A 13904-nucleotide genomic window follows, 5' to 3' on the forward strand; every position below is an offset into this window, starting at 1 on the left:
TCACACCCAGGGCTCTGTACTAAACCAATAAAATTGAGGAAAGGAAAGACAAGAGAAAGTGTTTTCTTAAACTCTCAGCTTAAATGAGAAATTCCATTGTTTTTTCCTCATGAGGCGTACCCAAGATGTAAAAAATTCATTGATAGTCTAAAACAAGATTTCCTGTTGACTTCTGGGTTCTTCAAGATAGGTTTTAAATCACTTGAACTATATTAACCTTAAGTAAAGAAAGTATTGAGGCTGACAGGTCATATAAATGCCTCACAGTCTCTTGGTAATAATCACTGCCCACCATCAAATAAAGGTAGTCACTGTTATTCCAGTTGTGAAAATATTTTCTCCCTTTTCTAGGACAGACTGGCAAACCTTTGAATGTTTAACGTTCATCTTCCTATGATCATCTCTTTTTCTCCAGGAAAAAATTTCTGCATTGAAAAAGCAAGCCAATCACATTGTTCAGCAGGCTCAGAGAGAACAAGATCATTTTGTGAAAGAAAAGAATAATTTAATAATGATGTTGCAAAGAGTAAGTATTTCCTTTTCAGCACTGACCACAGTGAAACATAGCTTCCAACTTTAGGGAAGTTGCCTCCTTTAAAGTAAATACCTTTTAATAGTGAATGCTGTACAATTTAAGTAAGATTTTTATATACCTTTTTGTTTAATCCTCCACATTAATAATCTGATACTTGAACTATTAACTACCATTTAAAAATAAGCAGGGATGTTTTCTTCATGCTTTTTTCACGTTGTAAAAATCTAAACTATGGAAAATCTGTATTTTTAAATTATTATTTTCCTCTTTTAAAAAAATTGTTCATCAAACAGTTAAAATGCATTCTAACATCAGTTTAAGGTGGACTTAAGGAAAAATGTCCTTTTTACTACTGTCAAATATTTTGGCACAGCTGATCTGGTGTTTTGAAATCCAGTTATTTGTATGTAGGTCTTTCTAGCAAATGTCACATTGCATTTAGTTTGAATTAATTGGGTAGGTAGATTCTCCATGTGGTATGGTCAGAGGGATGGCAAGATTATCCTCACCAAAGAGACTATGTCATCTTCTGGCCCAGCACCTAAAGTGACTGCCTGTAAAGGGATTTCTTTGCCCAAAGACAGTGAAAAACAAGCTGTAGCCTAACTTTCTGACATGGTCTCTAGTTTCATTTCAGCAATAAGACACCAAACGGTAAAGTTGATGGAGCTAGTCTCAGATCCGATCCCTGCATTCAAGCCACTACACTAGGAATATGACACTTGGGATCAGGAAAAGGTGTGATAGACTCAGAATGGGATGCAGAGAAAGACCAAATCCAGAAGAAAGTATTAAAGGATGAAGCTGTACCATAGTCCCACCTAAAATAAATGAGTATTCATTCCCTTCTTAGCTATTTTAGGTTAAGAAGAAGGAGGAAGGCCTGACACTGTGGCTCACGCCTGTAATCCCAGCATTTTGGGAGGTTGAGATGGGCAGATCACTTGAGGCCAGGAGTTCAAGACCAGCCTGGCCAACGTGGTGAAACCTCATCTCTACTAAAAGTACAAAAAAATTAGTTGGGCATGGTAGCACATACCTGTGATCCCATGTACTCAGAAGGCTGAGGCAGGAGAATCGCTTGAACATGGGAGGCAGAAGTTACAGTAAGCCAAGATCACACCACTGCACTCCAGCCTGGCAACAGAGCAAGACCGTGTCTCAAAAAAAAAAGAGAGAGAGAGAGAGAGGACATAGGTCTTTTGCATAGAATTATCAGCCCACTTGAGGTGTCCCTGCAGTCTGCATGTGTTTCTGACAGCTTCGATCTTCCTCCTTTTCCCACCTAGAAAGCTTTAAACCGAGTTTTATTTTCCCTCTCTATCCCCTGTTCCAGGGGTAAACTGTTTCCATTAGCGTCCTCACTGCTGTTTCACCTTTTGAACACCATATTCAAAGGCACAGCTTAAATTAGATAGTGTAATATATAGTATTTAATATTTAAAATTTTAACCAAAAAAAGAGAAAAACACTTAGTGATAGATTTTATAAAATAGGTAAGCACATCACAGATACAATATTTTCCTATTACAAATATATAAAATACAATTTGATTATAAAAATTGTGGTCTATAAGTATTAAGATATTTATTTTTCTAAACTGGTCTGTAGATACATTTTAATCCCAATCAAAATCCCAATAGACTTTTTTCTAGAAATTGACAAGTTGATGCTAAAATTTACAGTTGATCTTCATTATTCAGGGATTCTGTATTTGTGATTATGTCTACTTGCTAAAATGTATTTGTAACCCCTAAATCAATACTTGTGGCCCTTTTGTAGACGTTCACAGAAATGCACAGAGTGGTGAAAATTTTGAGTTGGCCAATATGCACATTCCCAGCTGAGGCTGAACAAGGCGGCATCTCACCTTCTTGTTTTATTGCTCATACTGTAAACCGGTGTCATTTTTGTGGATTATTCAATGCCATGTTTTTACATTTTGGGTTGTTGTTGGTGATTTGCCATGTAAAATGCCTCCTAAGCATGGTGATTACATGTGAATAAATGCTCCTAAATGCAAGAAGGTTGTGATGTGCCTACTGGAGAAAATATGTGTGTTAGATGAACTTCATTCATGCTGTTATAGTGTTGCTGACTGTCAGTTCAATGTTAACGAATCAGCAATATCCATCTTAATGTATAGTATAATATGTTACATAACAGTATATAATATTAAGTAAGGTGTCTTCAAACAGAAGCACACATTCAAGAAAGTTTAATATTGCTTAGTTGATGAAAATATTGTGACTAGAAGCTTGCAGGAACCCAACCCTGTATTTTTTTTAGGAGCAGTGGTTCAGCATTCACTAATTCAGTGTTTGTGGCAACATTATAGAACGTTGCTACTGCAAATAATAGGAATCAACTGCATATGAAAATGCAGAGGGCCTAGAATAGCCAAAACAACTTTGAACAAGAACAAAGTTGGAGGATTTGTATTTTTATTTCAAGGTTTACTCTGGAGCTATTTAAGACAGGTTGGTGCTGCCATACTAATAGGCGTATATTAAATAGATCAATGAAACTGAACTGAGAGTCCAAAAAGGGGCTCATACATTTATACTGTCTTTTGATTTTCGACAGAGGCACCAAAACAAGTCTTTCAAAGAAGTTGGGCTAGATCAGCTGGGTCAACATGAAAAAAAATAAACCTCAATATCATCATATGATATATGTAAATTCATTAAGACATATCAGAGACCTCAACATAAAAATTAAAATTATAAAGCTTCCAGAAGAAAATATAAGAGTGAAAGTACACTTTTATGGCCTTGAGTAAGCAAAAATTTCTTAAAAGAAATGACAAAAGACTTGTATCCAGAACATATTAAAAACTCCTACACATCAATAATAGGGATGCATCAATAAATTTTAAAAAAACAGGCGAAAGTCTTGAATAGACATTTTATAAAAGAACATATATGAAGAACCAAAAAGTTATATGGGAAAATACTCATCATTAGTCATCATGGAAATATGAATTAGAACAACAGTGTAATTCCACCTCATAAACTAAAATGACTACAGGAGTGAAAATCTCAAACATTGACAAGAATATGAAGGAACTAGAACTTTCATACGTTGCTTACTTGAGTACAAAATGTACAGTCCTTTCAGAGAACTTTGTAGAAGTTTTTTTAACCTACATTCATCTATGACCTAGCAACTTCACTTCTAGATATTTGCACAATATAAATGAAAAGGTGTCTTTATAAAAAACTTGTTCAAGGCTGTTTAAAGTAGGTTTTTCCATAATAGCAATAAAACAAAACAAAACTAGAAACAACCCAGAAAGAAAGGAAGAGAAAATAAGTGAAAGACAGGGGTGAGAAGGACTCTAAGGGCTCCTTCTTCCATCCTTGCCTCAAACAGAGCAGCCCACTCTTTTTTAAAAAACAAGCTGTGGCCCAAATTTATTAGGTTATAGAGCTAATTATGTTTGAAAACAACTCATGCATCATATCAGTGAGCAGAAGATGACCTCCAGTATACAGATTTGAAGTTTTGACTGAGTATGAGGAGAGGAGATAGAAATGGGGGAACTATGTCAGATTCTGATGTTGGTCTCTGATGCAAAGTCACTGTGCTTCTCAGTTGTATCCAAGGTTGACTAAGTTTAATAGATTTTGTATTCCTTCAGGAAAAGGAGAATCTTTGTAATTTGGAAAAGAAATACTCCAGCCTCTCTGGGGGGAAAGGGTTTCCTGTTAACCCCAATACTTTAAAAGAGGTAAGCTGTGATTTTACATGTCACTTTATGTTGCCTTAGAAATCAGGAGATGTATCTCAGCTTTATGTGATTGGCTGAATAATAAAAATATTAACTCACGGGACCTGTGAAAGCACCCAATCCTTGTATGATTTTCTTGCCTTTCATTATGTTGCTTTTAGGATTTCAGAGATTATCTTGTATCTAATGCAGATGCACATTGTATGTGTGTGTGTGTGTGTGTGTGTGTGTGTGTGTGTGTGTCTGTGTGTGTGTGTCTCTACTTTGCTGGGTGGTGACATCGTAGCTTAATCTGGCATTTCAAAAAATTTAAGATCCAGACCAAGATGAGTCTTAAATTGTCCTTTTTCCTTCCTGAGTCTCCTTTCTCCCTCCCCTCTCTTATTTTACTTCTCCTTCTCCCAAATCTTATAGAACATGAAAATTCCTGCAAACACTTGAGAATGTGGTCGGGTTTCTTTCTTTTCTCTATCTTCCCACCCCCGCCCCACTGTTGTTTCTGCTATTTTCACCTCTAAACTGGAAAGTCCTGTTTACAGTAAACTGTACACACTCTTTATCCCCAATATCTATCTTTCCCCAATTCATCACCACTTCCCCCAGACCCAAGTATCTTCAGCAGCTTCATTGCTACATTGGGAGAGTATTTTAACTCTAATTTGGAAAATTATAACTGAGAAAAAATAGTTTATATTCTTTATATTTACTATTTTCCTAAAAAGCTAAAAGAAAATCTTGCTTCTGCATAAGTGTTTGCATAATCAAAAAACCCATTTAGACAGTGGGGTTAAGACTCTTACATAGAAAATATTTTTGTGTGTATAAGTATATGAAGTAAAGTGCTCATCACAATAATAAGCATGACTACAATGTACCTCAGAAGCGTTTTGTGAAATATTTCTTCCAAAGCTTTATTAGATCATTCAGTTTCATAGCTTGTTTTCATTATTCAGAACATGGACCTTTCAGGTTGAATGAACAAAGCGTGGTTGTGAATGGAATGTTGTGGCCTAAGTTAATGTTAGCACGGTGGGTAGGGGCAGGTCTTGTGAGTCTTGTTAAAGAAATGTGATCTACTTCATGTGTGATGGGAGGCCTTTAAGTGATTTTAAGCAGGGAGGTGACATTTGCTATCCACTTGTTAAAGATCACTCTGGGCTGCTCTGTGATTACTGGATCATAAAGAGTAAGAGAAGGAGAAGCAGGGAAATCAGTGTGGAGATGATTGCAATAGAGATGCTGGGGGCTTGAATTGGAGGATGGCAGAGAGATGGAGGGAATTAGCTGGACTAGGAGGTATTTTGGAGATAGAGTTGACAGTTCTTGCTGATAGATTGGATGTTGGGATGAAATAAAGGAAATAAAGGAAAATGTCTGGAATCATGCCATTATTCCAGTTTGAATAATGAAGTAGATGCTAAGTACCTTTTACTGAGATAGGGAAGGCTGGGGAAGGAATCATTTAAGAGGGAAGATTTGGAGTTGACTCTGGACTAAAGAGTCTGCAGAGCTTGTGGTATCCAGATGAATTAGATGGGCTCTAAAGTTTCTTCCTCTTTTAATAGAAGAATGAAGTCTTTCCTTTTCAGTTAATGAGCTGGTACTTTATTTCCTGCAGGCCTCCTGATGTCAAAAGCACATTTGGTTTTTTCACTATTGCTGTGTATCTGCAACTCTTCTGCTTGTTAAGTACAACAATGAGTTTCTATGAGAACACATAGCAATTCTTGTGCTGTGTGTTCACTTTCATGTACCAAGCAGACTTGGCTCACAAGATGTTTTTCTTTTTTTTTCTTCTGCTGTCTTTCATTCTCTCTTCTCTTTCTTTTTTAAAGGGGTGATTAATTTATAACCTGTTTTAAAGAGCTCCCAGGTTTTACTAACAGTTTACATTTTTTAAGCAATTAATTAAATTGTATGGTTATGACTGTTATAAATAATTAAAACTTGGCTTCGAAATAGTCTACTATTAACGAGCAAAAGAAAAACCCAAAATTCTTCATTTTCTTTCTGATTCAGTATTACATACTCAATGAACTTGACCTAGTTGACTACTTCTTTTCTTCAGTTTAGCCTTGTAAAACTTTACGTGGTATCTGTCCTACTTTCTGAAGTGCAAATCTCTGGTACATCCAATTTATAAACAATCAACTATAGCATTCTCCACTTTGTTATCAATCCTTTCAAGGTTTTTACCAACACCAAGGTTTTTTTTACTTAGAAAATTTTTACTAAAATACACCTTGATTTCAGCCTGAAATTTGTAAAAGGACTGATGGACTTCAGAAGAATCTATGTGTCCAATTTAACTCAGTTTCACCTTTAAAAGAGAGATGTCATTTTACATATTTTTTCACACTGTCTTATTGGTGTGGCGAAAATCATGAATGGTCTGTATTATTACTTTCCATGAAAATTGACAAGTGCCTTTTCCACAGATGTATATTCAGGAGTTCTGCTGCTCAGATATTTTGATCTGTGGGTATTTTCTCTAAGCTGAAGCCAGAACTGAATTATTGAGTTCAAAAGTAACTGGAAATTCTCTGTCCTATGGGTAGAGATAGGGGTTAGGGAGGCTGCCTTGAATTGAGACATACCATGGTTGCAACTCCACCTAGGACTGTGTGTGTGTGTGTGTGTGTGTGTGTGTGTGTGTGTGTGTGTCTGTGTGTGTCTGTGCATGCACACATTTGTTTTGCTAGGGGAGGCTCACCTGCGTGAGAAGACAGTGTTCTTTTTTTTCTCATTTGGTTGAGATGTCCAAAAGCTAGAACCCATTACAAATAAATTACTGTTTTATAAATGTTTTCTTGGTGTAAAACCCAGTAGCCCTCAGTCCACTTTTCCTCACACTCTAATTCATCAGGAAACAAAAAAGGTGAAAATCTAAGAATGAAGATTTGTGGAAAAGGCTCTTGAATTAGGGAGTAAGTGATTGCCTTGTCAATTTTACATCTTGGATTTTTTGATGTGCTATTACTTTAAATATATATGTTGTGACAACCTTAATCCATCAACAGAATGAATGCTGATACTTCTGGATATTTTAAAACAGAAGGTGTTGAGTTATTTATAATACAATTATCTTGATTTCATCAGAAAAATTGTGTTTAATATTTAGAATGCCAATTTTCAAGATCAAGCAATGTAAATCCATTTTAATTGCTGATTATTCTCTTAATGAAACATTTGATAATACCACAGATATCTGGCTGTGCCGCTCTAAGCTAACTTCATTGTACTGGGAACATTAATACTCTCGCATGCCTCAGCTTTTGCTTTCTTTGTGTTTAACTTCTGAATTCCTCCTTTTAGGGCTATATCAGTGTAAATGAGATTAATGAGCCATGTGGCAATTCCACGAATCTATCCCCTTCCACTCAGTTTCCTGCTGATGCTGATGCTGTTGCCACTGAGCCTGCCACAGCTGTGCTGGCGAGCCAGCCACAGAGTACAGAGGTGTGTAGGCATGACGTTTCATTCATTCACTGCTTTCCTTCATGTCAGAAATTAACCCACGGCCAACTGAAAATGAGATCCATGAGAGTGTGCATGACACATGTTTCTGTTTGGCCAGGGGAGCAGGGTAAGGCTGAGTTTATAAAGCATACCAATTTTGGGGTACAGCTCTATCAATAAAAATTCTAGAAACCATGAAATTTATGCTACAGAGTGGAGTACTAGGAGAAGTAAGTTCAGAGAAATAAGTTCTGTGTCTTAGCACTCTAACTCAGTTTTCTTATAAATTAAAAAGCCTTTCTAAAATTGTTGATTTGAATTGACTTTTTCAGTTTGACTTTGTTTTCTATTTTGTTTTGTAACATAGATGCTTTTAAATACAAGGCCTTTTAAAAGCCTTCTTGAAGAGGGGCCAATAATAGTATATTAAAATACCTTCGGTGATCCAAATTGCATACAGTGTGGGATTTTAATAAGAGACTAAGTTGAAAGATACTGCCCATCACTTGTAACTTCTTAAGTAAAATAAAACAAAACAATCGAACTGTCAATTTCATTTCTATGTCTTATTCTTTCATTTCGTGTGGACACATATATACCTTTTCTTTCTCCTATAAAGCAAAGATCATCTGTCTATTCTGGATTTGTGTTTTCTTCCACCCTTTCTCCTCATCCTATCACTCAACATACATCAGCCCCATGGCCTGAATTCATGGCTACATCTGTCGATCCTTTACCTTTAAATGACACACCTCCTCCTCTACCAGCTAAGAAACACAGAAGGCAGCAGCTGCAGCAGCAGGAGCAGCAGGTAATTAGGAACTGGTATTTAGAATTTGGGAATGTTATCTTCACACCAGAGTTACTTATGTGGAATCTTTGCTTCTACTTTCCCAAAGGCATTTTTAAAAAGGCAAGTTGCATACTTCTGTGATTTTCTTTTCTCTTAAGAACATTTAGTGTGTTCTAAGCGTGTTAAAATTGTTGTAAAGTTTTGATAGCTTGAGTATCCCCTACTGGCTTTGATATATATATATTTGAACACTTTTTATACCCTCATGCTTCGGTTACCATTCAACCAAAATATTGCAACTTCTCTCAGATATCTCTCAAAATACTAATGAGCATTTCCATAAAATCTATATTATAAAGAGTTATGACATCAACACAAAATATTTTTATTATACATAGTTGAAACCATAATAGACATCATTCCTTGTTACTGTGTCAGAATTTGCTAAACATTTTACAAGTATCTCTTTATATTCTTCTAACAATCATATGAAGTAAAAATTATCTGTATATTGAAGTTTTGGGAACTGAGGTTCAGTGAGGTTAAGTAGCTTGTCCAAGGTCACACCACAAGTAGTGCATTTGGTCCATAAATCCAGTTTTTCTTCACCAGATTTTTAAATAATTTTTTTTTTTTTACTCTAAATGTTGCCTTCCTTTTAGAACACTCAGTATATATTAAGGCTCAGGTATTCAAAAATAAAATCTGTTTGAGACTTCCTTTCAACTATAATCAAATACCTACAGGAATTTGGTGCCAGAAGATCCTAAAGAGTCATTGCCCCCATGTAGGTGAGCTCTGGTTGGTCATGCTTAGCCCTGTGTTTCTTGAAGGTACCTTTACCATCAATTACCATTTGTTAAAGGACTCTATCTCTTGCTGCCTTAAGGTTACTGCCATCTGGGCTGATATGAAAGGACATTGGTGAAAGGAGGATGAATTAAGTTATGTATACAAGGAAGGAACAAGGAGAATGGAAGACCTAAATGTCTTCAATTTTGATGTTGGCTTTATCTCTTTAACAACTTCATTCAAGACATCTCTAGTAACAAAACAATCACAGTTTACAAACCTGCTGTTTTCTGCCAAATTTCAGTTAGATTGTGTTTTCATTGGGGTTCTTTTCTATTTTATTAAGCTGCCATTTTGGAATGTTGGAAAGTTACGAATTTCAGAATTTGTAATATTTGGTCATGGTGGGAGCTAGATTGAAGTGTTCTGATGTCATTTTTCTATCTATAAGGAGCATTAATCAGCCAAACGGTTAAGTATTATTATCATTTTAGTATGGACTACCTGATCATGAATTCCAGCTCTGCCACTTTCCAGCTGCATGATCCTGGCCACCCCAGATTCCTCATCTGTAATATACAGATAGTAATAGTTTCTACCTCACAGGATTATTATAAAAATTTAATGAGATAATATATATAAAGCATCATACCTGGCACATAGTTCTTAATAAATTTATTAGCTAGCATAAACAGTTAATTACAAAGTTAAAATGCAGATTTTTTATGATCGGCATATTTGAAGACTGTTTATAAATTGAGTAACTCAATTTTGCGTTAATTTTTGTGCATTTCAAAAGCATGAGCTTTGAAAATGATTTTAAAAGGATCAGACCTGAAGAACCTTTAATTTAGAAGTCACTTTGATATATATGTATGTAAATATGTTGTATTTCTTTAAAAAAAAATAAAGCAACGTTAAGATTTAGTGAAGCTGAGTGGTGGGAATATGAATATCTCTTAAATTATCCTCTATTCTTATCTATATGTTTCAAGTATATTTCAGCAGTAGTTTTTTTTTTTAGCTCATTTTTGTGTTTTTTCTTTCTTTTTTTTATTTGCATAGTTCTAGGGAGAACAGGTAGTGTTTGGTTATATGGATAAGTTCTTTAATAGTGTTTTCTGGGATTTTGGTGCACCCATCACTCAAACAAGAAATCATCTCACTAGTAAAGACATTTCTAGGTGGAGGCCAAGAAAAATTTGAGTAAGTTTCAAGTGGACAAAAATCTTGCCTTAAAAATCTGAAAAAAAATAAATAGTCCATTAGATTACTATAGGGGCTCCTTAGCCAAGGTCTTTTTACATCAAAAGTAACCTAAAAAGATGCCTTTTGTGGAAACTTTATGTGGATTTTGAGTGTGTTTATGTGACTGAAATATTATTACAACTTTCAAACAACCTCCCTATTTACTCGCTTTTTCTCTTCATCTTCTCCTTCCTCCCGTCTTGTCCTCCTCACACTGGTATCTGTGCCATCACACAGAACTGCCCAGACAGAGAAAGGCAGAAGGTGCTTATGTGCTTTGTCCACGGGCTGTTCTGCCATCCACATGGCGACCATCATAATAAGTTGTAAGTTGTCCTGAGGCCCCAAGGCGGCAGGCTTTACAGACATGAAAGGTGGAATTTTGAAGATTTCTAGGCTCAGTCTAAATTTTTACAGTGTTTAGTATCCAATCACATACTAGCTCAAGTCTAACAGCAAACACAGTGTATGTTGAATAAGAAAAATTCTGTTAAAATTCCAAATTTTTTTTGTAAATGCATAATTCTTCATTTCTTTAGTCACCTATTACAGCTAGTCAAGTTTTGCTATTTTGCCTTACATTTGCATTTAAAGCACTTTAGAAGTCTGGAAGAAAGGAAAAAACAGCATAAAGAAGGCCTCTATCTGAGTGATACTTTGCCTCGAAAGAAAACCACATCTTCCATCTCCCCACATTTCAGCAGTGCTACTATGGGGAGAAGCATCACCCCAAAGGTAGGACACGGGAGAAACCACGGGCTTCCCATTCCATGAGTCTTCTTGTCATTATATTCACTGACATGCTAAGGCCTTTTAAGAAAAGTGCTAAATAATAACTCATTAAATTTACTTGTTAGACATCAGGACTAAATTGCATTTTCTACCTGTTCAGAGGACACCTGAAATTGTATGCTCTGGGGCCAAAGAACATACTTCAGGGTATTTTCTACCAGCAGGACCCAGATGATGGATGGAATTCACTTACATGACAGACTCCTTGTGGCTGCATCCCACATCTGGAGATAAGATAGAATGTAGCCTCTGTGTTCCAGGAATAACAGCAACAAGTATTTATTCAGACTTTTCATGTGGCTGACTCTGGGTTGAGCCTTTTATGTGGATTGTCTCATTTGAAAACCCAGCAGCATTATGCAGTAGAGTATTGATTATCATCCCAGTTATATGTATGGATAAACTGAGGTGTCATAAGGCTAAGTGAGTAACCAAGGAGCCCTCAGCTGGTATGTAATGGAGTGGAATGTGAACCTATGTGATCTGACGTCCAGCCGGAGCTCTCCCTCCTGGTCTGCTGACATGCCTGAGGGGATCATTGTGGAAAGAGAAGAGGCAGGTGTAAAGGAGGTTCTGAATGAGACAGGCTTTTGAACCCTTCCCCAGCACTTAATCAGAGCAACTTTGTTTTCATCTGTTATATAAATTTATGTTTCAAATGTATTTTATCTACATGAAGAATTTTACTATTTTTTGAAAATGCTAAAACCATTAGGGTGTCAATAGGTTTCTTGAGTTTTAGCCTCTCACAAAACTGAGGGTAGATAAAAATGGGTGCATTTATAACAAGAGTAGCTGTTCCCTGTTCTTTTGCATGGTGCGCATGCATTCTTGGCCCTGCATCTGCCCTCTGCTCCTTATGCATGAAGGACTTTCAGCCATTCTTTCAGGTGGTTTTGCGCAGTGTGTTCCCCAACTGTCTTCACTATTGGAATTGCTGCTGTTGGAGGAAGTGCTGTGATATTGCAACTACCCTGGAGCTTCTTGGGAGGGCCAGTGACTGGCCTTTACAACTTAGCAGCAACAAATGAAATGCAAAGACCTTCTTTCTCTGTCATGTACATTTAGATAAGAGCTTTGGAAACAGGGATGTGGCCATTTCCTAAAGGTCCATTCAGCCTGTAGCTTGCCTGAAGTACTCCCTCCTGCTTCCCGCAGGCTCACCTGCCCCTAGGACAGAGTAACAGCTGTGGAAGTGTGCTTCCTCCCTCACTGGCAGCCATGGCCAAAGACTCAGAATCTCGGAGGATGCTTAGAGGTACGTACCTTTTAAATCAAATATCATGGTCTTTTGTTAACCATTAGTATTTTTCAGGGGAGGGAAGTGAGAACAGGGGTGGGGATGGTTAGAGGAGATATCAACCAAAGGCCTAATTTTACTCTTAATATGTTCTCTTTTGAGAGGGATATATAACTTTTCCTATTTATGCATATAGCTGGTACATTTTAAACATTCCCATGGTACTTTATAGATTTGATAGAACTCTTAAACCAGAAAGAACCCTAGAGAATTACTAACCTTCCCATTTGATTAATAGAAAAGCAGGACCAGCGAGATCCAAGGAGATTACCAGGGCACTTAACCAAGATCACACTCACCTGGGTTGTGGCTGAGCCACTGTGTTGAATGAATCTCGTGCTAAAGAGTCATTGAGCTGACACGGTAAATATAGCACTAGTGGCTCAGAAAGGAATTCTCGTAGGCCTTTTAATGTAGATTTGAGCTTTTCTACTTCTTAGTTGTTATGTTTCATGTAGACTTTGACTCTTAGCATTTTTTTTGGTAATAATGCATTTCATTTATAATGGGGGTCTCAGATAGTCTTCTTGGGGCTGGAAGAAATTACTGTAATGTAGTTCCAGGGCTGAGCTTCTCACTGAGAGGATTAGATTTCTCATGTTTACACAATAGTTTTAAGTCAAAAAGTTACATTGCCCTAACTTTTGAGCACGCATGATGCTAGGTACCAAGAATGCAAATGAATGACAGGAAACTTGCCTTCGAAATACTTATAATCTAGTGAGGAAGAAAGACACAGAACAGATGATTTCAATAAAATGTGGTAAATGAAATAATGGTGGTATGCCCAGGATACAAATGGAAATTCTTTGGGGATGGCAGGCATTTGGCCTCCAAATACATTTATGCATTGATGGGATTGAAACCCTTCCCTCTAAGCAGGCTGGAATTTAAATCTAGCTGTCTGGCCTCTCTGCCAGTGGTGCTGAGAGATAACACTGGTTTTCCCTCGGGGGGGGGGAAAATATATATATATGTATGTATGTATGTATATACACACACACACATATATAATACATATGTACTACATATACAAATATAAGTTTATATATGTGTACATAATGGGTATGCATATGTATATATGATATATCAACTGGAGTGAGGTTTCCAAATCATTACTAAAAGTAGAGGGTATAGTATTCATAATAGGTTTATAGTGTGTAAAAGACATTTGCAATGGTGATATTTGAATCAAATACACCGAACTTTATTTTCTTTGTCATAATTTCTTAAGCTCAAAATATTATTTTAA

The 13904-nt window shown here is 36.5% G+C and overlaps 1 protein-coding gene across 17 annotated transcripts in view; it reads left to right on the forward strand.

The window, feature by feature from the left end:
• PHLDB2 (pleckstrin homology like domain family B member 2) overlaps positions 1–13904 on the forward strand; it is a 225587-nt gene that overhangs the window by 190547 nt on the left and 21136 nt on the right. For 9 of the 17 annotated variants that reach the window (XM_064374594.1, XM_064374596.1, XM_064374595.1 and 6 more), the window contains 6 exons: positions 416–526; positions 4179–4268; positions 7584–7727; positions 8347–8538; positions 11155–11295; positions 12511–12610. In XM_064374594.1, coding sequence (XP_064230664.1) covers positions 416–526; positions 4179–4268; positions 7584–7727; positions 8347–8538; positions 11155–11295; positions 12511–12610 — 778 coding nt within the window. The remainder of the gene's footprint in view (positions 1–415; positions 527–4178; positions 4269–7583; positions 7728–8346; positions 8539–11154; positions 11296–12510; positions 12611–13904) is intronic. The other 8 variants (XM_012460947.3, XM_012460945.2, XM_064374604.1 and 5 more) reach the window with 5 other exon arrangements.

The sequence above is a fragment of the Aotus nancymaae genome, unplaced genomic scaffold (assembly GCF_030222135.1).
Source record: "Aotus nancymaae isolate 86718 unplaced genomic scaffold, 86718_ANA_hifiasm-v0.15.2.pri h1tg000011l, whole genome shotgun sequence".
Taxonomy (NCBI): Eukaryota; Metazoa; Chordata; class Mammalia; order Primates; family Aotidae; genus Aotus; species Aotus nancymaae.